Source organism: Podarcis vaucheri, assembly GCF_965113315.1.
Source record: "Podarcis vaucheri genome assembly, chromosome: 6".
Taxonomy (NCBI): Eukaryota; Metazoa; Chordata; class Lepidosauria; order Squamata; family Lacertidae; genus Podarcis; species Podarcis vaucheri.
In genome coordinates this window covers 46,194,250-46,220,951 of record NC_138764.1, presented here as the reverse complement: position 1 = coordinate 46,220,951, position 26,702 = coordinate 46,194,250, and the positions used below count along the sequence as shown (strand labels likewise).

The 26,702-nt window shown below is 39.9% G+C and overlaps 1 protein-coding gene across 9 annotated transcripts in view; it reads left to right on the top strand.

Moving 5' to 3' along the window:
- Nucleotides 1–26,702, top strand: part of NFIA (nuclear factor I A) — a 445,480-nt gene that overhangs the window by 136,400 nt on the left and 282,378 nt on the right. For all 9 annotated transcript variants that reach the window (XM_082228754.1, XM_082228759.1, XM_082228753.1 and 6 more), the window contains exon 2: nucleotides 4,864–5,395. In XM_082228754.1, coding sequence (XP_082084880.1) covers nucleotides 4,864–5,395 — 532 coding nt within the window. The remainder of the gene's footprint in view (nucleotides 1–4,863; nucleotides 5,396–26,702) is intronic.

The following is a 26,702-nucleotide window of genomic DNA, read 5'->3' as shown; positions in this document are numbered from 1 at the left end:
CAGCCCAGAACTGCTTCCCCGGCTGCCTCCAGTGCGCCTTGTCACTTGCTCGGGTGTCACGTTCGCCTGGGGTTGTTTCCTTTGGGAAGTTGGGCTTGCAACGTCCTGCTTGCAGAAAGGGGAGGCGGGGAAGGCAGTTTCTTCTCGCATAAAGTTGCTCGACCCCTTTTGTTTGCAACGCAGCAGCTCTTAAGTTCTTCGTGGGCTGGCAATAATTTCGGACCTGATTCCCACCCTACCACCCCCACCTCGCACTCACCTCTCCAGATCCCCTTCCGATTACACTGCTCTGAATCGGAAGGGTACTGTTCCTGACGCCTATGCAACACATGGGAAACTGCTCCCTGAGACTTCGGACAACTTTCCTTTCTAACCTCAAACACGATCCTACCCACCCCCGCATGGTGCCCCCCCCCCGGCCAAAGAAAACTTTAGGGCAGCGCCAAATCTTTAGATAACAGTCACACACCCTATCTTTCTCGGATTTATTGCCACAATTTAGAAACATTGCCCCAAGATGTATTCATTTATATATGTGTGTGTGTGTGTGTGTGTGTGTGCCTTCCCCTTCTCTTCCCTTTCCCTTCTCTTTCTGCAACTCAGTAATCTTGGTTGGAAGTTTGTTGCCTCCCAGTCTTACACGGTGAAAGTTTCTAGAGGATTTAGATAAAGTTCTTTCATTACCATTTCAAGACGTCTTTCTGGCACAGAGTGCTGCTACCCACCTTCAGTTAGCAGGATGTGATGATGATTTTGGGGTGAAACACTTGGGGACCCAAGCGTCCAATATTATTTCCTGCCTTTGTATGGGTTTTGAAGTGCATGTGTGGGTTCCTTTTAAAAGAGGGCTTCACAGTGGATTTTGCAAGATGACCAAGTAAATGCTTAGGTGTGGATAACACTCAGACACTGACAGAGCCTCGCTACCTAACCTGTAATCCATGAACTTGCAACCAGAATTGCTACACAATGCAGCTTAACTATGTTAACAACCTCAAAGTCGATTATAGGCAGATGCCACAAACATACACTCTGGAATGTGTTTGGAACTTCTGTACATCGTCGTCCGAAGACTAGATCTAGTGAAAAGTTTTGTCTTACTTCATGGAGAACTCAGCCCAGTTATCCCCCCTCCCTTGATTTATTTACAGAGGGTAGTACAGATCTCCCGCTCTCTAAAACACATGCATACACCTACCTCAAGCTGCCCACTCTCCCCCTCACCACACACACACACTCACTCGTATGCATACTGTATCTGGGTATTCTGGTTTTTAGTAGGCCCAACCATACAACATGCAGATTTCAGATAGTTATAGCACATATAAAAAGGAAATCTTAACATAAGAGACATTCTGCTGCAAAGCGCTCTGCATTCTCATTGCACATTTGGAAATAGCGTCTAGGTATTCAAAGGCGTCTTTATACAACCCACCAAGAGTGTTTCGAATATAGAGCCAATCACATATAAACCATAAGTTATACTATTAGGAAAGGCTTAAGTAGTTGTATTAGCGTTTCAAAACCCTTGTCTCCTTTAAATTTGTCTAGTATGATTTAAAACATAATCATAAAGCACATATACCCGGCTAATGGAGCTGGAAGATTAGGACAAAGTACCTGTTAAAGGGTTATCTACTCCGTGGCCCCCTCCACACCACTATAGGTGATTTACCTACTTGCTGTTTATCTAACATTGTCCTGGCTTTACATTAACAGCTCATCATAGATGAGCAGGCAAATATACGTTGGCTTATGGTTTATAGAAGTATTGATGCTTTGAGAATTTATAGAGCTGACTAACTTTCAAACGGAGCAGCGCAAATGTGTTTCCAAAGATTGCTAGAATGTTGCATGCTTTTATTTGTAGAGGGGCTTAGATTCTTTTTCCGGTCACCTTTTCTCGTTTACAAATATACACCAATTTTTTTTTTGTTTGTTTGTTCTGTGAGCCAAACTTTAGCTGTGCAGTTGTGGCAATGTGCTTGTTGAAGCGCAATACTTACGAGCCGCAGAAAGGATTTATAAACTCACTTTTGTTATCTCCCCTTACCCAGCCCCAGAAAATAATAATGGAAGATGCATATGCTCTTTTTAAAGCAATCTTCCTTGTTCAGAATGCAACTTACTAAACTTTATTAGAAGTTTTGGTTCTAATCCTAACTTAGGACAAAGACCCCATTACCACTTTTTGTATTGACTACTTTTAATCTTTTAAAGTGATTATGCACACATACCTGGACATTTCTTAAATTCACCAGGAAAACCTTGGTAATTGAAGAAACCGTATTGTAACATAAAATATAAAGCTGTAATTCATCTCGGTTGTTGAATATATATTATTGCTCCTTTTCTAATACCTTCACAGTGAGATTTTGGAGGCTGTCTTTTTAAAAAGGGTATATTTGTACGTGAGGTAGAATTATTTTGAAAAAGCAGTAAACCTCCCATCTACAATCTTGACAAATCCTATTTGCTTAACAGTCCTTATATCAGCAATGATGGACCTCTTCACTGTATCATTATTTCAAGGCCATTTGGTGGTTTTTGAAGCTTTTACATAAATCTTTTAGCTATTTTTTACCTTTTTCAACCATGCGCTATTGACTCGGCTTTACAATAGAATAAAAGAAGTATAGTTGGGAAGGAGTTCAAGTTAGAGCCAGGAAGGACTGCGAGCATACAAGGTTAGTTAATAATATGTAGAAAACAGTTTTTAGGATAAAGCCAATATCTGAAGTGATCATTTATTTTGCAGTGAATTACTTTAGCAAATGTTTTATACAGCATAGAAAATAAAAGATTATAAAAGGCCCCATTTGTGATGCTGTTGACTATTCTGAACTGTGTCTCTTTCTGCGTGTGGAAAAGGCCTTGGTGTGTTGTATCCTGCGTGATAGTTTACTTTGCTCTTAGTGGCAGCCTCTATTAGTGACACATTTGGTGTGTGTGGTTTTTTTTTAAAAGTTCATTTTTGAAAATGCAAATAAGCATTCTGCCTTTGATCTACTGCTGTTGGAACTGCTATTATCCTAATATGTCTTTTGTACTTCTTTGAAATATAAAGCAGGGTTGTTTCAAGAGAGTGTCAGAAATCATCATTTTGTGAAATGTCTATTTAGTATATTAGACCCAGCTAAACATTCATGCAAATGCCTATCCCTTCCATTCCCAGCAATATGTTTTGGCCCCTTTATGTACTTTCTAAGAATCTTTTCTACTGAAATACGTAACAAATTGTCATTTGTCTGTTATATTTTAGATACAGTATACAGCAATTAACCATTTGAGGACCAGAGAGGCCCACAGTTTTTAGAATCATTTGGGTGCTTTTTCTTTCTTTCACACCTGTATTTAATTGAGTAAAAAAGAGACCTTGTAAAGCATTAAATAGAGTTGCTTCTTTTTTTAAAAAAAAAATATGAAATTATTTTGGTAACAGTTATAGTATCACATTTCATAAATTAAGGAATTACACGAAAAAATAAGTTGCCAACTTATTGTGTACTTTTATGCATAGGAGAAAGTCCATGTTTATAAAAACATATGTTGACAGTGATAGCACCTCTTCCAAATGCATGCCAGTTTCAGTAGGAGAAATAATCACATTTCGCAGCTGTGTGTTTACAGGATCAGATATTTTAATAGCATATGCTTTTCTATAGGTACTTCCATAACTAATTGCGTGCATATAAATAATATACATAATGATTATAATACATTTCCAATGACCTGCATGGCCTTTGCAGCATTTGCAGTGTGCACACCTTTATTTAAAAGTTTGATCCATGACCTCTCTTTCAATATGTTCATTGACGTGGGAGAAACGTTTAAATGTCTTTTTCTATTTTTATAAAAGGGCAAATTAAAGTAATATGTATAATGTCAATGATTTATTATCCACATTTTATTACACTGTACAAATCTAGGTGTTTTACTTAATAGCTTTCTGGATTTGTATACAAACTTTGTAGCTTCCAGGGTTCTTTTTATCATTTAAACAAACTTAAGTAAAAGAGAATTGTACTCGCGATGTGTGATATACAGTTTTTGTTTTATATATAAAGATTGAAGAAACCTTTCAGCATTCCACATTTTGAGGATTTTATTGCATAGGTTTAGAAAATGTGATAGCATTTTATGTTTCCTTACTATTAAAAGAATCATATATTCGATTCTATTTACATAATCCTAATTTGAAATTCTGTTACATTACAGGTCAATACTTTAAAATACATTTTAGGAAAAGTTTGTACTGTACATCAGGTTTGACATACCAGTGCTAATTGGCATCCAGATGTTTAGGTTTTGCCAAATCAGTGGGCATATGCTACAGTGGCCGCACCATTCACAGAAGGGTCACGGAAAGAGCAAAGAAATATATCCCTACTTTCAGTTGGGATTAAGATCACACAAAAACTTATTGCCAACCTCAGGTTACTGATTCTGGACTTGTCTATTGGCTTAAAGGGAACTATTGTAAAGTCAGTGGTTTTAGGCTTATACCCTTACATCCTGATCCGAAGTACATTTGCTTAGAAGTCCATCCCATGGATTTTAGGAGGACTTATTTCTGAGCGAATGTGATTAGGATTGGCATGCCAGGATGTTTTCAGCACTTGTGTTTAAGCGGTTTTGCCTTATTATTTTTTTCTGAATGAGGCCTAGTGACTACAGAAAATTGCGTTATTGGATATGTTTATGATTTTACCTGGTGTATCCACTACAATGATTTGGTCCTCCCTGTGTTCTGATGACTTAAAATTGCCTGCTTGTAAGTTATGATGACTACTACTGAAACAAACAAAGCTTTTGCAATGCTAATTATTCCTTCTAATAATTCTTTATTTTAATTCCTTCCAGGATGAATTCCATCCCTTCATTGAAGCACTTCTTCCCCACGTCCGAGCATTTGCATACACATGGTTCAACCTACAAGCTCGAAAGCGAAAATACTTTAAAAAACACGAGAAACGCATGTCAAAAGAAGAAGAGAGAGCTGTGAAGGATGAATTGCTAAGTGAAAAACCTGAGGTCAAACAAAAATGGGCGTCCAGACTTCTGGCAAAACTACGGAAAGACATCAGGCCTGAGTATCGGGAGGATTTTGTTCTAACTGTCACGGGGAAAAAACCTCCATGTTGTGTTCTTTCCAATCCAGACCAGAAGGGCAAGATGAGAAGAATTGACTGCTTACGCCAGGCAGATAAGGTCTGGAGGTTGGACCTTGTTATGGTGATTTTATTTAAAGGTATTCCGCTTGAAAGTACTGATGGCGAACGCCTTGTAAAGTCCCCACAGTGCTCAAATCCAGGGCTGTGCGTACAGCCGCATCATATAGGGGTTTCTGTTAAGGAACTCGATTTATATTTGGCATACTTTGTGCACGCAGCAGGTAAGTGGCTTTATCCCAGTTGTTCAACTTTTAATGACTTTTTGAACCAAACGATTTAATCTGTGCTTGCATCCACCATGCTGGTTGGCAGCATGGCTGTGATAGTGGTTGAAGTTTAACCAGTAGTGGAAAGGATATAGACATCCTGTGTTGTATTGCAAAGCTGTTAATAAAAGGGGATTGCAAAAACATGAGGGTTTTTTTACATTGTAACCTAACATTCTGCCTTTTTGAAGCTTTTTCATAAGTACGGAACTGTAGTATGAAGATGGAGACTGTATGTACAAAATATTTCTAGGCCTGGTTAAAGATTGGAAATGAGGGTGCTGTGTATTTCTGAGTGATTATTTTGCTCAACATGTTCAAAGTCCACTATTTTGTGAGTAAATCAGTAATAACTATAAAAAAACTTACAAGCCCAATCTGTAATACAGTATGGTTAAATATCCAAAATTTGGCCGCCTTAAGAAAAAACACTGAGCACACAGTGATGACTCCTCACAGATACACAAACTATCGATTTTAGTTGCCATTGGTAAGAAAACACCTGCCTAATGAAAGAGGGGGAAACAAAAAGTTCCTGGTAACCTCCGCCTGTGGGTAGAATATTATTGCTTTTAAAGGATGGGTTGCTAGTTTAACACGTGAGATTCAGGAAAATGGATCATGCATTGTTTGCAACTGTACTTCTGGCTGTGACTATCATATACCTGCCACTAGTAACAGATAAGTGCTGTTACTGATCAAGACAGTGTGCATTTTCCCGTAACCTTGTTTTAGTCAAATTCATAGTTTCTCAGTAATTAGGCCTAGCAGTTTCAAAGCAAGCCACTTGTCTCTCTGTGACTCAGACATTTCAATATTTCAGTTTGGATCAGATTGGAGAGGAAATTTAATAAGCTTAACAGTTTTACTTTGATCTAGCATTTTTAGGTGCTAGGTACATTGGTGGCTGTTGGATGGTCTTATGGAAAATGATAATTGGTCTTTGTTGTGTGACATCTTGTCATTTAGTAATGTTGTTGAAATCATTGGCATGTATGATTATGAAGAGGTTTTGTGCTTTTCTCCTAGAAAGGATGGCTTGCTTTAAGTTTGCAGATATACGTGATTCTGTTATTTGCATTGTGTACTTACGCTGAGTGACACATCCAAAAATATTGGTGAATATGCGATGTGTTTCTGAAGTGCTGTGGTGTGGATGCTTTTTCATTTATTTTTTTAAAAGAATAAATACCAGTGTTCAATTTGTTAATTAAGAACTGCCTATGATAGACTGTAGACCCAACTTCATTGTAGGATTTTCTGTGAGACTTTATGGAAAGCTGAGAATCGGTTAAAGATTTAAAATATGGATGCTTTCATTAAAAATGTTTGGTGCTAACAGCATGTTGCAAACTATCTTCATACATCTGTTGACTCAGGACATGCATTGTAGATTGATTTTTAAAATAATCCATGGCAGTTAATTGAAAGTAGTTGTTATATTGATTACAAATACTCATAGTATCACCTTAACAAAGTTACTGTTATATATTAATGCAATCAGGCATAATATAATCAATTGCTTCCATTATGGAATATATATCTGGCAATATTCTGTGGTACGGTTGTGTTGCTATGCTAACAATAGAGCCTAGTAAATCTGGTAATGATCACCTTTGTGAGCTTTGACTCTCTTTTTAAGGATGCCAATGGTATTCTCATATATAGGTAAACTGCTTTTGGGGGAGTATTCATGTTTGCAGATCCTTATAAAATGTGTTTTTTTACATCTTAACTTACTTTTTCCGCAGGTGTAATATATCACACTCTTTTTCAGTTCATTTGTGTTGTAGAAAATATTTCAATGACTCTGTGTATTGGAGAACGTAGTAACAATTTGCATTGCGATCGGACAACCTTCATTGGGGGTAATGGTTGTAGTTTCTTTCTTTTTTGCGCTGATGTATCCCAGACTCCTTTGTTAAACCTGAACGTTGGCCAAGTTAATAGTGATTGGCTCTTGCAGAGCTGCAGTAATGGCAACTTGTACTGTATGCGCAACAAGAGCATTTCGGAAGAAAATCTTAAAGGCCCTTTGTCTTCAGATCAACCTGATTTGCTATAAAAGATTTACTGACCTTATAGTTATGCTGCAATAGTTGCCAATAAAAATGTATAAACTAATAGGCAGGTTGATCAACGTATATACAGCTGAGCTGAGGAGCGTCTTCTATATCCCCAAAGGTCTGCAAACAGAAAATGTTTCTTTCTACTTAAAAGTTTTGAGAGGTTGCCAGTGTTGGCAAGAGGTTCAGACTCCAAAACGTGCTTTCAGATATTTGCCAAAACCATTGTGGCCTTTTCACTCAGAGTGCTATTATTTCGTGTACTGTTCCAAGATACTTTAATTCCTGATGATTTCTGCAGTATGATGTTCCTTTCCTTCTTAAATATGTATTTATAACAATTGTGTAGAGGACTCTTTCCCTCCTTCTTCTTCGCCCCCTCCTTGTGCCAGGACATAGTCATTTGCAAGAAAATCATGTGCTCAAATCTAAACAATGCTCCTGCCTGCGAAGTAAGTCTGAGCCACAAAAACAAATTATTCACCTAAGGAAATCATGTAGAAACAGGGATGTAAAATTTGACAATTATGTGAACTAGCTTGCAAAGATTGAAAGAAAACTGTGAATAAAAGAATTTATGAGCAAAGAGGTGGCTAAAGTACACTGAAATTAAAACATTGGTTTCAATTCGGAGTTTTAGCTTTCTTTTTTAAGGCCATCAAAATACAGTAGTGCTACCTTTAACTTTGGATTGCTTTTCCCCTCTTAGTTCTCTAGCCCATGTATCAAATGGCAACTTGGAAACTGTTGTGACAAACAGTATTCTTTGTGGGAGTATAATACCAAAGTAAATTTATGACCAGCCCTTTACCAGATGATCTGTATCAGAATCTGCAATATACTTGGCACGTGGCAGGGTCACCATTTAAGTTGTTAGGGTCATAACCTTCGCCACCAGGCATTTGACCTTTGAGATAAAGTTAACCTTTGTTCATTAGTAGGCACTCAAGCGAGAACTTCCTTGTTTTTTACTGCAGCAGAGCAACTTCAGCTAACATGATCACATTGTAAAAGGGGATTCTAAGCTCAAGCACTGGGTTCTGTGAGAGGTTAAAGATTTCTCTTTGTTTTTTGAGGATATTTTAAATGGACAAAGCTAGCTTGTGTTTTGTCTGCCACATACAATGGCTGATGTTTTTGACCATTATCTGTTTTAGGCATGGTTTTAACAGCATGAGCCTATGCATGTTTACTCAGAAGTAAGTCCCACAACCTTACTCTCTAGCAAGTACATGTATATTAAGGTTTGCAGCCTAAACATAGCAAATGCTTTGAAAACTCTCTCTCTCTCTCTCTCTCTCTCTCTCTCTCTGTGTGTGTGTTTAAAAATGCTGAATTAAAATCTAAAAATCTGACCAAGATATAGTAATTGAATTAGACCTTTTCCTATAGATTGTAATGCTATTAAGAATTGAAGCCAAAGTCATGACAAGGCTGATTTTATTTTGGTAGTTGTGAAAATGTGTTTAGTTCTGGAGATAAGTGACAGTGTAATATAAAGAGCACCTTTTTTCATCTATAATAAACCAATATTGTATATTATTTTGGAGGGTGGTGATATTTACCCCATAGCTGGTAAAGAAGCACCATGTGAGTTAGTCGGTCATGAAGCATAGTGAGATACCTTTGCAAAATTTTGGGCACCTTTGTTCTAAATCTGAAAGTTACATTGTATACTTCTAGTACAATTGATCATTATTGCAATCATCCTGCAATACAGAACATTGGGTATTTATCAATAATGTAAAAGTTGTTGTAATAATTCTGAACACTTCAAACAGAGCTGGCACAAGATTTTGTAACCCTTGATATCTTCCTGCAAAAAGTATATATATTCCATATAAAGTATTTCTGATCACACCACATTATTCCATATGACTGTGACAGTGCATACTTTATTCTAATTATGTAGCCTTTTAAAAAAATGTTCTTTTAAAAAATTCAGTGTTTATTTCATTTAAATCAGAGGAAAATAAATGCCATTTAGGTATGATGTGCTTTCATTGGTTTGTGACTGCTGTTGTCATTCTTTCATATGACTGTACAGTTATGCATGATTTGCTGATTAACCAGATGGCCATAGTAACAGATTGAGAACCTGCTCCCTATTACTAAAAAGCATGTGTAAGATCACAAAGGTTTTTAGTTAGAACGGTATCTGTTGGGTAAAACAAGACTCACTAAAAAGAATTTCATATTCTATTTTAAACCTAATCTACAGTTTTAGTGTAATCCTGCGCATGTCTACTCAGAAAAAAGTGGGTTTAAGTTCAACAAGATTTACACCCAGATCAATGTGTGAAGTTGTAGCCTAGGTGTGCCGACTTCTCAGTATGTAACCCTATTTCATAGAGAACTTAACTTACACTTCAGCATCAAGTGCATTTGATCCTCAATAATGGAACCTTGAATACGTAGCTCCCTTTACCAAGATTCACTGTGTCCCCAGTGGAACTCCTTTCTAGCATTGCGCTTCATAAACATCACTTGCTTTGATGCAATATCTTAATTTAGATGTCTTCTGTGCGGTCAAAACTTTATGAAGCTCTGTTGAGCATGTGTAGCTCTGTTCTCTGCATAGCTGGAGAGAGTTCCCACATCTGACCTTGAGCACTCTTCATTATTGCAGAAAGTGCAGCAGCCCTTGGGTGGTATCTGTGTGACACTACACAGCAGCATCAGATCAGGCAGTATAGCAATGTATATCAGTGCATCAGATTAGGGTGATCAAGTACTCGTTGTGCTTGAGTGTGTGCTTAAGCCTCATTGATTTAATCAGGACTGCAGTACGCAATTTTTTCTGAGTTATTCTGGACTTGTATGCATGTTCCACAGCATAAGAATATATTGCCCTCAGTACTTAAATGTATTTATTCCTTTTATAAAGCTAGCTCCTGTCTGCCTTAGTTAAACTTACACAAAACCAAGATGCTAAGTCCCTGTAGTGTGTTGCTACTGTTGCAAGATGCTCTTTTGCTGTCCCTTGTTCCCTTATTTGTGAGAAGTTCCAGCTTCTTATTTCTGCTCGTGGGAAAGGACATGCAGACCCCAGCCAGCCAGCCAGCGTAGCAGTTCATGAGAGAAGAGAGTTGCATTGGTGGTTTGATATGGGAGAATCTTCCCTCAAAAGAAATTTTAAGGGTATCTTGTCCCTTCAGAGATTGTTATCTGGCATCTTGAGAACTGGAAACAGCTGTAGGGACAAAACAATAGCAGAGTTGTCCTGTGTCTTAACACTTCAATCTCTCTTGATTATTATCATCCTCCCGCCTTCCAAGATCTTTGTGCTGCACTATGCAACTGAGGCGCTTGCATCCAGCTCTTCTCCAGTCATACTGCTGAAGCTCTTTCTGCTGGTGCAAATGATCTTTGGGAGTTACTGTTTTATGATTCACTGAAGCAAGGGATCCCTGTTTTTATAACCCCGCCATGGATTCCAGTGTTCCCTGTGTCCAGTTGCCAGATCCAGCCCTCGACTTTGATGTGACAGCCAACTATGTCTCCAACCATAACTGGTGAAGAACTTACATTGCACTCTCAGACCCATCTGAGAATAACTGCTTTGCAGTACAGTGTAGAAAGGGATCTCTATTCATTGGGACTTTCTGTTTCGGTCAGTGGAGGAGTAGTTTGTATTGCTGGCTGTAACAGACTGTGGTTGACAGAAGCAGGATTTAGATGGGGACAACTGCATTCCCCTGCTGCTGTAATTGAGATGGTAAGCATCCATGCTAATTTCAACCCTAACGGTAGTGGAACTTATGAGTGTTTGCTATATCATGAACTGCTGGCACGAGTTCAGTCATGTGGCTAAGCTTTCTCCAAAACAGAAACAAATAAAGCAGAGCAGCATATAGCCTTTTAATGTTTCTTAGAATACTTCCAGGTGTTTTCAGGAAAGAAGTATCGCATGATTTAAATGCTGTTTCCTGTATCCTGAAATAGCAGATGTACCCAATCAGTAAGAAAAAAGAGCTCCTAGTATAAATGTAAAGAGAAGTATTTGAGTGGAGCCCACTGCATTTATAGCCATGAGGCTAGCTCAATAGTATGAAAACTGCCCAGTATTGCTGGCCAGGCCTAACTTGTCTTAAGTTACTGTACTTTTTATATTTCCTTTCTTTTCCACCCAGTGATGAATAGCATTAATTTAAATCTATTTAAGGCAAGTGTGGGAGAAACCACAATCTTTGTTGTGGTCAGTGGTGTACACAGCAGGGCTGGATGTTTCACTTGATTGAGGCCTGAAAGCTGACTGTAGAAGACCTAAAACATCATGTCAGCTTTTTCGAAGTATTGCAAAAGAAGCAGTGTACGTAAATTCAAATATTCTGCAATGTCAATAACCATTATTATGATGGCTACTTACTGTCCCTTCAGACCCCTCCAAATTTAAATGTAAAAGACAACAGCAACAAAAGCAACCCAAGTCAGTTTCTGTGAAAGCAGCCACCTTACAGTTTAAAAGAGCCCATAGTCAAACTAAATCAAATTAATGTAACCAGCCTATAATCTAAAGCAGTACTTGTGGAGATGTGCTCTCATTCCTTCAAGGTCTAGGAGTGAAATGTTCACTATAGCACATCACAAATACCAACTGATTTTAGGGTTTTGGCCAAAGTTTAGGAGAATAGTCCTAAACTTTGCCTTGCCAATGAGTTATTTACTATCCTCAAGGGATTGTTGCTCAGACATGAACTATAACTGAGGCTCCACTGGATGATCAGAAATAGATTTGTGCATTGGCAAAGGAGAGTAATATCTTGATATTATAAAGCTGTTTCAATAGCTCTGATACAGATTGAAAGGTAGTACCATACAGATTTAGCAAAGTTTTCCCCAAAGCCTATTGTACCTCAGTGAAGAAGGATCAGGTCTGTGTCCCAGGTCCTGTTCAAGCAAATAGCATGCTATGCACGAAGTCTGCAATGCCTCTATTCATCCTGCCCCAAGCATTGCTATACAGCAGTCAGCCATTGCTTCAGTTGCAGGGAAAACCTGGTGGTGCAAGGCAGGTTGCTGCTCTTCTGCTGTTCCTGGGACCTTTAAGTGTGGTCCTGTGAAGTGCTGTCAAGCATTGGGCCAGTATTAGGCTATACAGCTACCATCCTTACATCACCCTTTCTAGGATTAATAGTATCTTTCTGGCAGTGAGTGGATGATGTTCAATAGTGTCACAGTGGGGTTTGGTAGAGAGTGGTGCCAGAGCCTCACTAACTGTTGTTGTTTACCAATTCTGATGTGAAAAATGACAAGGCCGTCTCAGGCTACGGAGATGAATGATGAGAAGGACATGAGCAATGCTTCTTACATTAACATTAACTGCATGTTATGTCTGCAAAATTGGTGAAAATTGTTTGAGTGGTTGTAGGTGGACAGTCTTTGGCTAAGGACATGAAGCATTTGCTGCTTAGAGTATATTTTTGGTAGGAAGCCTGGAAATGTATGTGGTGATTAGGAGAGTGGTATTTAGTCCCACATACTTAACTTTTTGTTTGTTTCTTTAAGGGTTGAGTAAGTGACAGGAGGTGCTTTATAGTAGTACAACCAACAATAATTGGTTGTGCAAAACTGAGACAATATACTGTATTGTAGTGATTGACCAGTAGTTCCACACGTTCAGGTGATCAAGGGATAACTCACACCGTGAGTGCAGTTATCTATTGTGCCAGTTCTTACTGAGTTGCCAGGGAAAGCTTGGCCAACTGCAGGGAAGAGCTGCAATGGATAAGGAATTAAACATAGCCAGCAAATAGTCTAGACTTTTACCAGAACCGCCTTCCTTTTTGCTATCAAATTATTAGTTAAATTGTATGAAACTTTATGTAAAATAATTTGTCTATCATGTTTTGTTGAACTATTTAATTGTATGGCTAGGATTAGAGTGGGGTAGTTAGTGTTGGTGGATCACAACTTCCATCATCACTGACCATGGCTATGCTGGAGGGCACCATGTTAGCTACCCCTGAATTAAAAGGTGCCATCTCTTGTTCTTCCTAACTAGTTGGACCCAGGTGGACAGTGATTGTCATTCTTTTCATTTGATTGTTGTGAAGGTTCCACAGTTACCCATTTTCTCTTCTATCCTAAATTTGTATTGTAATGTTATCGCTTTATGGATAACATCTGATTCTGCATTTCATTTCCCCTCTAATCCTGGGAGCAGTGTTCTTTTGCCTTTAACTGGAGGGCTGTTGTTGAAGTAGACAAGCATACTGAAGCAAAGTCCAGACAAGATGGAAGTGATTATGGTGGGTAGCCTGTGTGATCTGAAATAGGTGAGTCTGCCTGTTCTAATGGGATTTCGTTGTCACTAATAAAGAAGGTTATAGCCTAGGAGTACTCTTGTATCTGGCTTTCTTCCTAGAAGCACAGGTGGCAATCTTGGACAGAAATGCTTTTTATCAGTTTCATTTGATATTCCAGCTGTGCCAGTTCCTGTGGAAAGAGGACTGAGCAATAAACATCCATGTCTTTGGAAACTAGAGGATTGAGTATTGCAATATCTTCAGTGACTGTCTTTGTCTGAGGTTCTTTTCTGGGATGCTCTCACCTTCTGAGAAGCACTGGCTGCTTACTCTTTGGGTCATGGTACTCCATCTGTGGAATGTCCTCCCCAAGGAGGCTTTCCTGGCACCTAGTATACTATCTTTTCATTGCAGGTGAAACACATTTTTGTTCAACAGGCTTTTTAGATCCTTCTAGACCTTTTGAGGCAATGCAAGTTTAATAGATCTCTTCTGAATTAAAGCGTGTTGGTTAGAGTGTGGTGCCGATTACACCAAGGACGCAGGTTTGATCTCCGTATGCCTATTCCTGCATTGCAGGGGGTTGGACAAGCTGATCCTAAAGGTCCCTTCCAATCCTACAATTCCATGATTCTATGATCTGGTATTCTTTGATTTTTAGTTCCCCCTCCACTATTTATTTTTAATCAAGAAATGGTGTTGTTTTCAGCTGTTAGTAAGCTGCTTTGAAGTCAACGGATTTAATAATGATAGACACTAATAAATGCAGTAAGAAAATGTGCTCAACATGGGTCTGCCCATGAAGATTGGCATCTCATGTAGATTCATAATATAGTAGTTTGTTTCTTTATGTAATCTCATTGATGGGATCTGTAATGCGATCTGCAACACAACATTGCTGTGTATCCTCATCTGCTAAGAGTTCTCCTTTTCAGTGTTCCAGATGACCTGAAATCTTGTAGTCTTCATGTATCAGAATAGGTGGTGCTCTAGGTGTATGTGATAAAGGACCCCCCCATCCCCCAAGATCTGCCGGGAAACTCTACACTTGAACATTTTCTTGCTTTCAAGGGGAGCATGGTTCTGGGCAGTGGGAACAGGAAATGCCATCCACTTTGCTTTCCTTCCTCCTGAAAGATCCTTGTACAGTGGTATCTCAGGTTACAGATGCTTCAGGTTACAGATGCTTTCTGTTTCTACATATACATACATTCCATAGGTATGCAAAGGTATAAATTACAGTGGTACTTCAGGTTACATACGCTTCATGTTACATACCCTTCAGGTTACAGACTCCGCTAACCCAGAAATAGTGCTTCAGGTTAAGAACTTTGCTTCAGGATGAGAGCAGAAATCAGGCTCTGGCGGCGCGGCAGCAGCAGGATTGCTTCTAAAGTGGTGCTTCAGGTTAAGAACAGTTTCAGGTTAGGAACGGACCTCCGCATAGGCGCCGACTCCATGGGGCCTGAGGGGGCTCGAGCCCCCTCAAAAAAAATTTGGGGGGGGCTCAGCCCCCCCAATAATCTCGGGCGCCCTTCCAGCAGAGCGCCGCCGCCGCCCCCGCCTCCTCCCCACCTGCTCCCTCGCCAGCCAGCCAGCCAGCCGCGCGCCCTAGTCGGAGAGCCCCGGCCGTCCCCCGCGAGATTAGGGAATCCCCGGGGGCGGGGGCTCCTGCCTCGCTGCTTCGCAGCACCACCGCCACTGCCAAGGCACTGCCGGGGGGAATTTCCTTCCTCCTGGCGGTTTCAGCGGTTTAGGGCCGGAGCGGAGGGGGCTCGCCCTCTCTTCTTCGGCTAGCCCCACGTTTCCCGCATATTAGCTGTTCCGGAGCTGATTAATAGGCGCAGCACGCTCTCCCCTATTCACTCACGAGGAGGCGGCGCCACTTTATTTGCATATTCATGAGCTTATTTATTATTCATGAGCTTTCCCGCCCCCCCCCCCCAATATTTTTTATAAGTCCGCGTCCCTGGACCTCCGGAACAAATTAAGTTCTTAACCCGAGGTACCACTGTATACTGCTGGGAGGAGAGAGTGGTTTTTTTAACCTCATCACATATACTGTAATTTCTCTTCCAGAATGCACACAAGAAACTGTTAGGTGTTCAAAGAGTTCAATTCCCTTTCTCCCTATGCACCCCTATTTCTCTCTCGTTTTTGTTTTCAACTAGCACTCTAACATTCTGTCTCAATTGCTGTCAGCCATAGGCTAGATTGATAGATCCACATAGCCTGACTTGTAATTCCTTTAGACCAGTCTTCCTCAGCCTAGTGTCATTCCCAGATGTGTTGGATTACCATTCAGATCATACAGTTATGAATTGTGGTCCAAAACATCTAGACGGCTTGTGACAGACTGCTTTAGACCACTCTCTGCCTTCAGCTCTCTGACCTGCGCACCACACTCTCTGTAAACCTGGAAGCTCACAGGTCCCTATTAAGCTGTTTTGAGTTTTTAAAAGAAGTTGCTTTCTCTTAATTTACATTACAGTAGTACCTCTGGTTACGTACTTAATTCGTTCTGGAGGTCCGTACTTAACCTGAAACTGTTCTTAACCTGAAGCACCACTTTAGCTATTGGGGCCTCCTGCTGCTGCTGCTGCCGCACCGCCGGAGCCTGATTTCTGTTCTCATCCTGAAGCAAAGTTCTTAACCTGAAGCACTATTTCTGGGTTAGCGGAGTCTGTAACCTGAAGTGTATGTAACCTGAAGCGTATGTAACCTGAGGTACCACTGTAATATATATCTTTGCATACCTATGGAATGTCTGTATATGTAGAAACCGCTGCTTCATTTTTTGTTGTGTCAATTTTAGTCAAAATCAGTTGGTACCCAAACTCCTCATTATTGTCAGAGGGAAGGATTGGGATTGAATCCAAATAACTATGATTGGGTGTAGAAAATGTTTTAGTGTCACTCTTTGAACTTTTGCCTAAGTTAAGATTTCTTATGTACAGTGTCACTGTGTGTCAGGGGTTTGATTACGATATGAGAAACACATTGATTAAGAAGCAAAGAAGGTGAAACATAGACCATAAAAAGGTCTTGAGGTGAGCTTTCACATTGATAGGCAATATTAATTCTGTATTTACTATAGAATCTATCGCTGTTTCATTGTGTTACCATCAATAATAAACCTTGCCTATATCCAAGGTCTCTTAAACCTCATTGAAGCCAACGACATTTAAACAACCTACGTAAATCCAAGAAGGATTGCAGGCCAAGAGTGAAATCCATTGTGCTGTGGAATGTCTTAGGTTCCAGTATCCACTAACACAGACAATTTTCTTCAGTTCCCCCTTTTCTCTGTGGCTACCTGCACCTTTGAAAATCTCAAGACCAGTGTGGAAGGTAGCATAGGACAGGGCTTCAGGTGGAAATGGATAAAATTACTTCCCTTTATCTTACTGCTGTGTGTCTCAACTGGATCAAACACCATTTTGCAGCATTGCATTCTCCCCCTATAGTTTTTATTATTACAGTTGCCCACTCTAGTTATTTGCACATTGTTCATGTGCACCAATGAAATTTTTCTGATGATTTAGCCCTACATAACCAGTCTTTAGAAGGCTCTTTGTAACATCAAACATTATAAAAGTAAATGATTAATATGATAATCTAATAAAAATGGGTATTTTGAAATGCCATCATATAATTCTGATCCATAGTGCAAATAAAAGCTTGCATACAGCTGCATTGTGTTTAAACTAAGGTCTGTAACTTCAACTTTTGATTTTAATTAAACCTGGAGGGTAAGCAAATGCTCTTCACATAGTTATGTTCAGCTAAAAGTAAAGTTGGCATGATAGACCCACCCCCCATTTTCTGCTTGCTATTACCAGTACTCCAAGATAAATCTTTTTAATTGCAGTTGTACATAACACATGAGGAACTTTTCAAAAACCCTACCATTTTAGGCATTAATAGAGTTGAGGGGTCTGTATTTTCATCAAAGGTAAATACAAAACTCAATGAATATTAGTGATTTTGTAGGTATTCTTAAAATTTTCATTCTGGGAATAATTGCCTGATAAGTTTATGAAGTATATTAGTTCCTATTATAAAAGTGGCTTAATGAAGTCAAGGAATTATTTCAAAGTAGCCATGTGTGTGTTTGGTGTTATCGTCTTCTAATTTTTCAGTAATAATCATCAAGAAGATGGGTTGAGTGAACTAGTGCCACTGACAATAAGCTGAAACGATATTTGGTTATATGTTCCTTTCCTTGGTAGTATCCTGGCCTGATCCAGGGGTTGAAGAATATGGATTGCATTCCTAGTTCTCCCATCACTTCTGGTACTATGGTCCTTCCTGCTCACTTTATCCACCATATGCTGTAATCTGGATGATCATAGAGTGTATTCATCCCTTATTGTGTGACTTTCTAAACAAATAGAGCCTGCTGTGCAGTTCCCTAATGCACTGTGCTCAGGCATCATTCACCAAGTGAGTGCTGAGGTAGGCTGAAAAGGACCAGTCAGTACAATCCAGTGACAGGTTGCCTAATGGGTGCCAGATGGGGGCATTTAAAGTGCTGCATCATCAGATTTGCCCAGTAGACTCCCTTTCCCCCATCCCCAAAGCCATTTGTTTCATGCAACTGATACCTTAGCTTTTCTGAATGAAAGTAAACCTAAAAGGCAACAGTTGAGGTTTAAAAACATATTTAATTTGTATCATTTTGGGTTGAAAAAAGTCACCTAGACTATTTAAAAGTATACATATATGTGTAATGTTTACTCTGAAAATAATCAGCATGTCTTACATGAATATTATGTGACCTGTAGTCCTTTAAAATATAATTGTGGTCATTTAATTATGGTTGGAGAGAGCAGATAGGAGGATATCCTGCAGAACACATTAGCTATTACTCCAATATGCTAATCTTGTTAACTTTGCTTTCCAGTTCTTAATTTTATTTTATATTCTGTCTGTATGTTTGTATATAAAATATTTGGAGAATGATATCAGAGATCTGCTATGAAATTTGAAGTGAGGGCAATGATGGTTTGTGAGCTATAGCAGCAAGTGAGGGATCAATGTGTTCAGAGGGGCAGGGACTCAGGAGAGGGAAGGCTACAAATGTAACAGTTTTTATTATTTGCATATATGCAATGTACAAAAGAGAAGGGGGAGGGGTTGCCAGGCTTTATCAAACTGGTCAAAATGCAGCCCACATATTCTTTTTAAAAGAATATATTTGTGCATACACTCACAATAAATTGTAGAAAGATCACTAGGAGTCAGATCTTGAAAGACTGGATTGTCTTGATTAAAGAACAAGTCTTTAAAGATGTTGCATACCCCTACTGGGTGGAAAACAATATACCTTAAAATGGGAAGAAAATTGTTACTCCCAAGTGCTTTCATGGTCACATAGCTATGATGACTGAGTTTATGCACGAATGGGTAGCACTTGATTATTGCAGAATCAAGTGATGACTTGCATGCGTGAACAATATGATACAATAAATATTTATTGCTTGTAGCCATAGGCCATTGCATGCAATACACATAAAAAGCAAATGTCTACAACACAGACATAAAATATGAGTAATTAAGTTACCCACTTCTCATTTAACATGCAGACATGTGTGAACAAGCCAACATAGTTCCGCTCTCATGTAGCATAGGAACCATGGTAGCATAGCACATTCCTGTGCTGCTGGGGTTACTTGAGAAGCCGTGGGCCATGAGGAAGGAGCACACACTTTCTCCTTCTGACACTAGAACTGTTCCAGTTTCAGATTGAGGGAGGGAACTGTCCACACTTTTAGGGGTGAGCCAACAAGTGGTGTGTTATAGAAGGATTTACATGCATACATACATTTGCTGAACTTATTCTTTCTAGAGGCATATTTGCCCAGGATTTTCAAGTTTGGTTTTGTGCCTTAGTACGGTATTTCTCAACATTTACAGGACCCAACTAAGTTTCTAAGTCCATAGTCGTACCAACACTGTGACCCACCTTAGATCAGGTTGATACCTGATAATGCGTCTCAACTCACCACTTGAAGATTCAGTGGTTTATGGCTTGTGTGTGTGTGTGTTCAGATGACCTCATATACAAATTATGGGAGCCGTGTTCTTTTTTCGGAAGACATACCATTAAATGGGCTCCATATTCCTAAACTGAACTGGAATCACTCTTACTGATCGTTATACTATGTAATTTTTCTGTCTCCCACAAGCATTGCTTATTTTCTCTCATTCACTCACTCCATTGTTTGGGTACTGTGCCATCCAGCCTTATCAAAATATTTTTCATTTTGGCATGTTAGAAAAGTGACAGCTGGGTCAGAGATGCAGACATGAATAGACATAAGGAAGGGCCAGGATCTGTGTGGTGAATAAACGCCTCTCCCAGGATCTGCTCCCTTTTGTTTCCTAATCTTCAGCATAAAACTGCCATAACCATGTGCTCTGTCTGTGACCAGCCCCTTCCCCCAACCCTAGCAAAGACTGAAGTCTCTTCTTCTAAATAACCTTTTACGTTGCTGGACCTGCACCCTAAGAGTTCCATGCATTAGTCTGCCTTGGATCTCAGTGCTGCTATTTCCCAGTGTCTAGTTACAGATCTGTCTGTAATACTTATCTGTTCCTTTATTGTCTGTGTTGCTTAGCTCCCCTTAATCTCTGTCAGAATGCAAAAAATCTGTGTGTCCGGTTTCAGTGTCGCTCACAGTACTTTTAATAACTTTGTGTTCCCTTTGATTTCAGTTATCAGAAACTGCACGGCTGGGTTTTCCTGTATCATGCTCAGTGGCAGGCTCATAATGGATTGTTCCTCCAAAGAGATGATGCAGTAGCTGAATTTGCCTAGGTCTTCCAAGCCTCTTCTCCCTGAATATCCTTTTTCATTTGTTTTTGTTTTGTTATTGGCCCTACAACTTCAGAAGATGCATTTTGTTCACTTGCTAATGGTTTGGACACACTGACTCCTTGGTAGTTACAAATCTTGGTAGTTACAAAATTAACTATATACCAAATAAATCTGCAAGTTATACAAAGATTATTTGATTGCTTGATCGACTGTGAAAGCAAACCCCTACACAGTATAAGCAGAATAAGAGCTTATGTAGATCTTGTTGCTGATAGAAGGTTAGATACTCTATTCTAATTAAAATAAATTCCAGCAGCATAATATAGAACAGAATAAGGGATGTTGGTGGTCTGTAGGAAAAGAGCCGTAGATATAAGTAGATATGTGACCTGAGTATGTTTTCCTTCATGGCTGTATGATTCTCATGCCTAGAACACTTTTATTCTCAAAATATTAACAGATTTTGTCTTCAATATTTAACAAAACCTTTCTCTGAATTATACCCTTTTATTTTTAAAGCCAAATCTGGAGTTTTGAGGAATCTGAAAGACAACACCTGATTCTCTGCTGGAAGCTTGCAGCAGTACAATAAGCCATTGTGTCTCAGGATAACAGTGGCCTATTGGTTTAGACTGAGGTCTCAAGAGTCCATGGAATCTCCAGTTTGAATCAAGCAGGCAGTTCCCCTCCTTTTAAACATATTATGCACGTGCCTCATCCCTGATTGGCATGACCACACAAAAAGGCCATTTGTAGTTGTTTGCACATGCACATCTAGAACTAGTACTGTGGCATTTTTTCAAGTGTCAACATTGGGCCTGCTACACTGGGCCCAAATTCAGATACATTTGCTGCACAGCGTCCTGCACTCTGGGGGAGCAGTCGATGGAGCACAGCTGCTGATGGGCTGCATTCCAGATGTTTGCAGTCTCCTGCGTGATTTACTTACACTACAGTTTGCCTAATGATGTTGAATTCTCGGGAATGACAGTTACTGTGGTCTCCATTTGTACTCTGGAGCTGTTGTGCATGATCATATGAACTATAAAGGAGATTATTCCAGAATGCAACACTTGTGGATTATGGTTTATATCTCTAGATATAGCCAGTAGGGAACCTTTTTGAACCTGAGAGCCATTTAATTTAATGAAGAGAGGTTGCATGCTAGTAGTGGATTGAGCAGAGGCGCAAAGTGAATGACGCAACATATAAGACTTTCGTACAGAGGCCTACATTCCAGCCATGAAAAAACTAATAGGTTTCTACACCCCACCCCCCTACCTTTCCATCTGCTGCTGCATTATCACACTCCAGCCAGGCAAAACCACCTGAGAAGGGTGCAGAGCAGGGCTGGTGTGGGTGTGGCCTGGGGAGAGGGGATATAGTCTAAGGATAATGCTAAGGGCTCATGGGGCATATTTGCCTCCTGGACCTGAGGTCCCCAACCTGATGTATAACACTTAGTAGAAAGAATCAACTTGATTTCAACTGTGTCTGAAGTTTGTTGGTCTTGGTTAGTAAGCTGCAGTTGTCAACCATATTAATGCACTTGACCATATTCCTCAGGATTCAATTTTTTTAAGTCACCCCCTCACCCACATTCACATTGTGTATCTGCTAGTAAATTAATTGGTTCCAGGAATGTTAGCATGGTTGCGTGTGTGAGGTCACATAGAACATATATGTCTAAGTATTGTAACAATAGAAATCAATATTTTGTAACTGTGCTGCTCAGCTCTGAAGATAGGTACCTCTGATGCCATAATTTCACTTTGAAGTGAATATTCTGTGAGAAATGAAAGTAATCTGAATCTTAGTTATCTGACAGAACTGCTTCCTCAAAGGCACCATACGTCATCTCAGTTCAACATAGCTCTTTTAAGCCTCATTCCATTGTAAAAACATATAATCATGTTTTAATAGAAATCTTACTGTACTAAGTTGGACCAAAAGTCCCTTTTACCCTGTAGTGGCTGCATTTTCTGGCAGCTGCTTTTCATGATCACTCAGGCAAATACATTTCCCAGCTCAGCTACTGTTTCTTTTACCAGGATACTAGAAATGGAGCTCATGGCAACTATTGAACACATTCAGGTCTATGAATATCATTTGGTGCTTTAATAGAATACCTTAAAGAGATTTGTTTGGCAGGTATTGTTTTGTATTAATGTTTTACAAATGCATAGCAGAATATCAGCCCTGCTTCTCCACAATGGGAGAAGCAGTGACCATGGAGGGATTGTATTCTGTGGCCTTGGCAGTGTGTGTGTGATCAAATGATTCCTATTCTGGAGCAGAGCTTTCCAAACTGTGCGTTGTGACACGTTAGTGTGTCACACGAATGCTTCTTGTGCTCCACCTGGGGATGGAAAGGGGTTAGTTGAACCTCCGGTTTGCTAGTAAAACTGAATTACTGTGTCACAAAACAATGCATGTCTAAAAAGTGTGTCACCAACATGAAAAGTTTGGAAAGCTCTGTTCTAGAGTCTCAGCACATGTTAGGCTTCCCAAGGGACACTGATACTGCCTTTCAACCATGGACCATAGCTTGGGTGCTTCAACAATAGGGACTATTACCAGTCTCCTACAAGACCGTACTTCTCCTTTCCCCTCCCTGTACCTGGCTGCAGAGCTGAAATAGGTTGTTTTGGTCCCCTACTTCTTTTATCCATTCCTGGTGATGGACATGAGCATGTGGTCTGGGCCTTTAGCCAGATATGCATTACAGCATTTTTATAAAAAAACCAACCCATGTGATACCAAAAGTGGTGACTAGTTTTGCTTTAGTGACTTTTGTTCAAGTTCCCAGCTTTGTGGAATTGCATTCTTAACACCTTCTGTCCAGAAGGCTAGCATCTAAGATGTTTGGTGCTCTTGGAAAGATCAGTACTGCAGTGTTGTTGTTTTTAAAGCTTTTTGCTGTGATAACCTGTTTGTTGGGATGGTATCTTTTCATATTTGTGAAGAAGACAAAGGAAGTACAGTGTGAAGCACTGAACAGTTTTTAAAAACAGTTGGAAAGCATATAAAAGGTTCTGTGTGTGTGAAAAACAGGACAGCTGTGATGGTCTATTGGGAAAGTATGTACAGATGGTGGTAGGGAGGAGAATGATGACGGCATGGCTGATAAATGAAATACCAAAGAGAGAGAGAGAGAATATGCATTATGTTTGTGATCTTTGTAAACAATATATTTTTGGGGTAGATCAGTAGAATTTTTGGTCTGCCAACCATTTAGCCAGGAAGTAAAACTGTCTGCACATTTTTTTTCAGGTCTGGTTTTGTTTACAAGATGAAGATAGTGTTTAATAAATTGTATGCCTTGTAATTATTAGAGGAGAAAAGTAAACATATGGTTTTCTTCACATTTAGAATGTCATGAGATTGTCATAATGGTGTCCATAGTCCTCCAAATAAAATTGACCGTGAATTAGTCACAGTAACATGTGGGATTTTTGTGAAACAGATTTGTTTGTTTTGTATTGCAAATAATGGAAAAGATGTATTAAATTTGTATTTGGCTAATAGTGATACTAGAATTTTGAAAAAGAAAGGATTTTTAAAATAATGAAATCTCTAAAATACTTTTTTTTTATTATTTAAAATATTTCTCTCCCATCTTTCTAGAAATGTACACATGACAATTATATATGAAAATTACATGCATGTGAAATGTGTGTGTGTGTGTGTGTGTGTGTGTATATATATATATATATATGCTTTCGTAGATTTTCACGGGTACAGGAATGCAGGTTTTGGTGTCTTCGGGTGTCTTCCCGTGTAAGAGTCGGGGTGTCTGTGCGACGTTTCGACGAGGTCTCACTCGTCATCTTCAGGCTGGTGCTTTCGGCTTCTTGTTACTGGAACAGAGCAGAGTCTGGTGTTTGAGTTCCTATAAATACTGTTGAGGGGTGTGGTGTATAGCCTCCAACGTTCTGGGCAGAGAGGAAGTTCCTAGATTAGTGTGCCTTTTCTTCTTTTGTTCCTTAATTACTTGAGGGATATCTTGGGTGATTTCATGAGTGATATTCTGAATACCACTGGGTGGGTCATTAAGTGTAGATTAGTTGCTAAAGCTTTCGTGTCTTGACCTCTTGAGCTTGTGAAGAGTTTTTCTGAGAAGATGGCTGTGCTGCATTTAGTTGTGCTCTGGCTTGGCTTCGTGTATAGGGGCGAGCTGTGGTTTTGTGCCTTGTGCCAGCCAGATCTGTGTAGGGATTGCAGGGGGGTGCAGCATCCGGAGGTGCCACTATAGTTTGGCTACTGGATGGAGTCTGTAATATGTCTGTGGAGAGGGTCTGGGTTTGGGTCTGGTGTGGTTGATTGGTGACGGCGTTCTGTGTGCCTCTGGTTCTGGTGTCGGTTTTTGTGGGGAGGGCTAATTTCCAGATGTCTGGCAGGCGGGACGTGTCGTCACGCTTGTTCATGTTGTGAGGGTGTTTCTCTATCTCGATGGCTTCCATGATTATTCTCTTGTGGTGATGTTCCATGTTAAAGAGCAATTTGGAATCTGCAAAATTAATTTCGTGTCCTGTTTCTTTCATGTGTTGGAAAAGAGAGGAAGTTTTTTCTTCTTTTTTGACGGCATTCTTGTGTTCTGCGATACGTGCATTTATTCGTCTGTTTGTTTGTCCAATGTACGTGGCTGGGCAGACTTTGCAGGGTATTTCATAGACCCCTTGGTTTTCCAGCTGGATTTTGTCTTTTGGGTTTCTGAGGATATTGGCTATTTTTTGGTTGGTGCAGAAGGCTGTTTTGATATTGTGTTTATGGAGGATTTTGCTGATTTTGTCTGTAGTGCCCTTGATATAAGGAAGGAGGGCCATGCCATTGTTTTCTTCTGTGTCTTGGTTTTTGGGGGGTGTTTCTTTTTGGATTAGCTTCGTAACCCTGTTTTTCTGGTATCCATTGGCGATTAACACATTTGAGAGATTCTGTAACTCAGTTGTCAAGTGGTCTAATCCAAAAAGAAACACCCCCCAAAAACCAAGACACAGAAGAAAACAATGGCATGGCCCTCCTTCCTTATATCAAGGGCACTACAGACAAAATCAGCAAAATCCTCCATAAACACAATATCAAAACAGCCTTCTGCACCAACCAAAAAATAGCCAATATCCTCAGAAACCCAAAAGACAAAATCCAGCTGGAAAACCAAGGGGTCTATGAAATACCCTGCAAAGTCTGCCCAGCCACGTACATTGGACAAACAAACAGACGAATAAATGCACGTATCGCAGAACACAAGAATGCCGTCAAAAAAGAAGAAAAAACTTCCTCTCTTTTCCAACACATGAAAGAAACAGGACACGAAATTAATTTTGCAGATTCCAAATTGCTCTTTAACATGGAACATCACCACAAGAGAATAATCATGGAAGCCATCGAGATAGAGAAACACCCTCACAACATGAACAAGCGTGACGACACGTCCCGCCTGCCAGACATCTGGAAATTAGCCCTCCCCACAAAAACCGACACCAGAACCAGAGGCACACAGAACGCCGTCACCAATCAACCACACCAGACCCAAACCCAGACCCTCTCCACAGACATATTACAGACTCCATCCAGTAGCCAAACTATAGTGGCACCTCCGGATGCTGCACCCCCCTGCAATCCCTACACAGATCTGGCTGGCACAAGGCACAAAACCACAGCTCGCCCCTATACACGAAGCCAAGCCAGAGCACAACTAAATGCAGCACAGCCATCTTCTCAGAAAAACTCTTCACAAGCTCAAGAGGTCAAGACACGAAAGCTTTAGCAACTAATCTACACTTAATGACCCACCCAGTGGTATTCAGAATATCACTCATGAAATCACCCAAGATATCCCTCAAGTAATTAAGGAACAAAAGAAGAAAAGGCACACTAATCTAGGAACTTCCTCTCTGCCCAGAACGTTGGAGGCTATACACCACACCCCTCAACAGTATTTATAGGAACTCAAACACCAGACTCTGCTCTGTTCCAGTAACAAGAAGCCGAAAGCACCAGCCTGAAGATGACAAGTGAGACCTCGTCGAAACGTCGCACAGACACCCCGACTCTTACACGGGAAGACACCCGAAGACACCAAAACCTGCATATATATATATATATATATATATATATATATATAT